Genomic DNA, 2,109 nt, shown 5'->3' on the forward strand with positions numbered 1-2,109 from the left:
ATAAGTGCAAATGAATTGCAACATATGTGACCCTGGAGCACAAAAGCAGTCATAAGTAGCACAGGTATATTTGTAGCAATAGCCAACAACACATTGTATGGGTCAAAATTAGCGATTTTTCTTTTATGCCAAAAATCATTAGGATATTAAGTAAAGATGATGTTCCATGAAGATATTTTGTCAATTTAATACCCTAAATATATCAAAACTCAATTTTGATTAGTAATATGCATTGCTAAGAACTTATTTTTCTCGATTTTCTCAATATTTAGATTGTTTTGAACCCTCAGATTCCAGATTTTCACATAGCTGTATCTCAGCCAAATATTGTCCTATCCCAACAAACCACACATCAATGGAAAGCTTGCTTATTCAATCTCAATTTTAAAAAATGGACACTTATGACTGGTTTTGTGGTCCAAAAACCTAGAAATAATGTACTCCAAAAACAAACCTTACATGGTACATAAAATGCATGACGAACAAAAAGTAATGAAATGTAATTGTTTGTGAAATTTACTAGCAATTTCTGAGTGAAAATTGTTTTTGTCAGTCCTACACCAAATGTTTTGGTGTTTAAGATGATGAGAGACATTGTTGAGTAGTATCTTACGTTCACACTTCATAAATAGGACAGTGAGGGGAAATTCACCCCCTCATTTCTCTCTGTAACCCTCTGCTTTGCCTTTGAGACTTTCACTTCCTGTCGCTCTAGACACGCTATTTGTCACCTAATACTCTCTCTTCCAGCGTCGCCAAAGCTTCATCAGTCTGCACTCAGTCGTCCTCGCAGGACTCCGGCTGGCACGTCTGGTCCGGCTGGTGGTCAGAAGAGGTCAAAGGTCACGCTGAGTTTGGAGAGCAAGAGACGGACGCTGAACATCTCCCGGCTCCCTCAGAGAGCAGCAGCAGGAGTGACAGAGCTCTACAGGACCACGAGGACGATACTCAGGAGAACGTCCTAAATGAAGAGACGCAGAACATGGAGAAAGATGAAGACAAACAAGTGAGACGTCACCAGCATCACTATGACTAGTACTTATACTTTGTATTAGTGTTATGAATAAAGGCCGAAGCCTAATTATTAAACACTGGCACGACTTATGGTACAAACGTGAATGGTAAGCGATTAGATTGGCAATTTTCGACTGTATATAATAATATGAGTGAAAATGTATAATATAGATCATATAAATAGCATTCGTCCTAATTATTGCAAAATGTGTTATTTAGTAAAAAAGTTAATATATTGTTTAAAGAATTACTTTTACAATTATTATAGTTATTAAATAGTTTTTTTAACTTATTAAAATTTACATGATTTGTTTTAACATTATCAAATTATTTGTTTTAAAATGACTGAAAATGCATACATTATTTGAATTATTAAACATTTACCTGTGAGATGTAAATTCATAAATTATTTTATTAAACGTGTTATCTGAGATGATAAAATGGGTGAAAATGTATATTTATTATTATTGTTTTTAAAGAATATAAATTATATTTGTCTTAATTATTGTAAAAGTTAATTCTTTTTATTAATACCTTATTTAAATAATTACAATCAGGAAATAAAATTGGTGAAAATGTATTATTTTTATTATTTAAATAACACAATTCGCATTGTATTATTTATTGTAACAAGTATTACTTAAAAATGTATCCATTATTTAATTTATTACTTTTAAAATGATTGAAATGATTACTTTAAAAAATATAATCAACCATATCAACCAAAATATGTCAACCCTGTTGGAAAATGGCATCTCAGGAACCGCATGCCAGTGGTTTGAGTCTTACCTCTCAGATAGGTCCTTCAAGGTATCTTGGAGAGGTGAGGGGTCCAAGTCGCAACATCTAGACACTGGGGTGCCTCAGGGCTCAGTACTTGGACCACTTCTCTTCTCTGTCTACATGGCATCACTAGGTTCTGTCATTCAGAAACATGGCTTTTCATATCACTGCTATGCTGATGACACTCAACTCTACTTCTCATTCCATGTTTATTTAAAAAAAACAAAAAAACACTAGCTTTCTATTTTATCTATTCTATCTACTTGTTTTTCTTTGTGTGTGCATAATATATATATATATATATATATATAT

The 2,109-nt window shown here is 32.9% G+C and overlaps 1 protein-coding gene across 1 annotated transcript in view; it reads left to right on the forward strand.

Moving 5' to 3' along the window:
- Positions 1-435: 435 nt before the first annotated feature.
- LOC107584024 (FYVE, RhoGEF and PH domain-containing protein 4-like) overlaps positions 436-2,109 on the forward strand; it is a 13,776-nt gene continuing 12,102 nt past the window's right edge. Inside the window, exons 1-2 of the mRNA XM_016270429.1 lie at positions 436-462; positions 716-1,006. Coding sequence (XP_016125915.1) covers positions 436-462; positions 716-1,006 — 318 coding nt within the window. The remainder of the gene's footprint in view (positions 463-715; positions 1,007-2,109) is intronic.

Source organism: Sinocyclocheilus grahami, unplaced genomic scaffold (assembly GCF_001515645.1).
Source record: "Sinocyclocheilus grahami isolate Dianchi unplaced genomic scaffold, SAMN03320097.WGS_v1.1 scaffold56.1, whole genome shotgun sequence".
Taxonomy (NCBI): domain Eukaryota; kingdom Metazoa; phylum Chordata; class Actinopteri; order Cypriniformes; family Cyprinidae; genus Sinocyclocheilus; species Sinocyclocheilus grahami.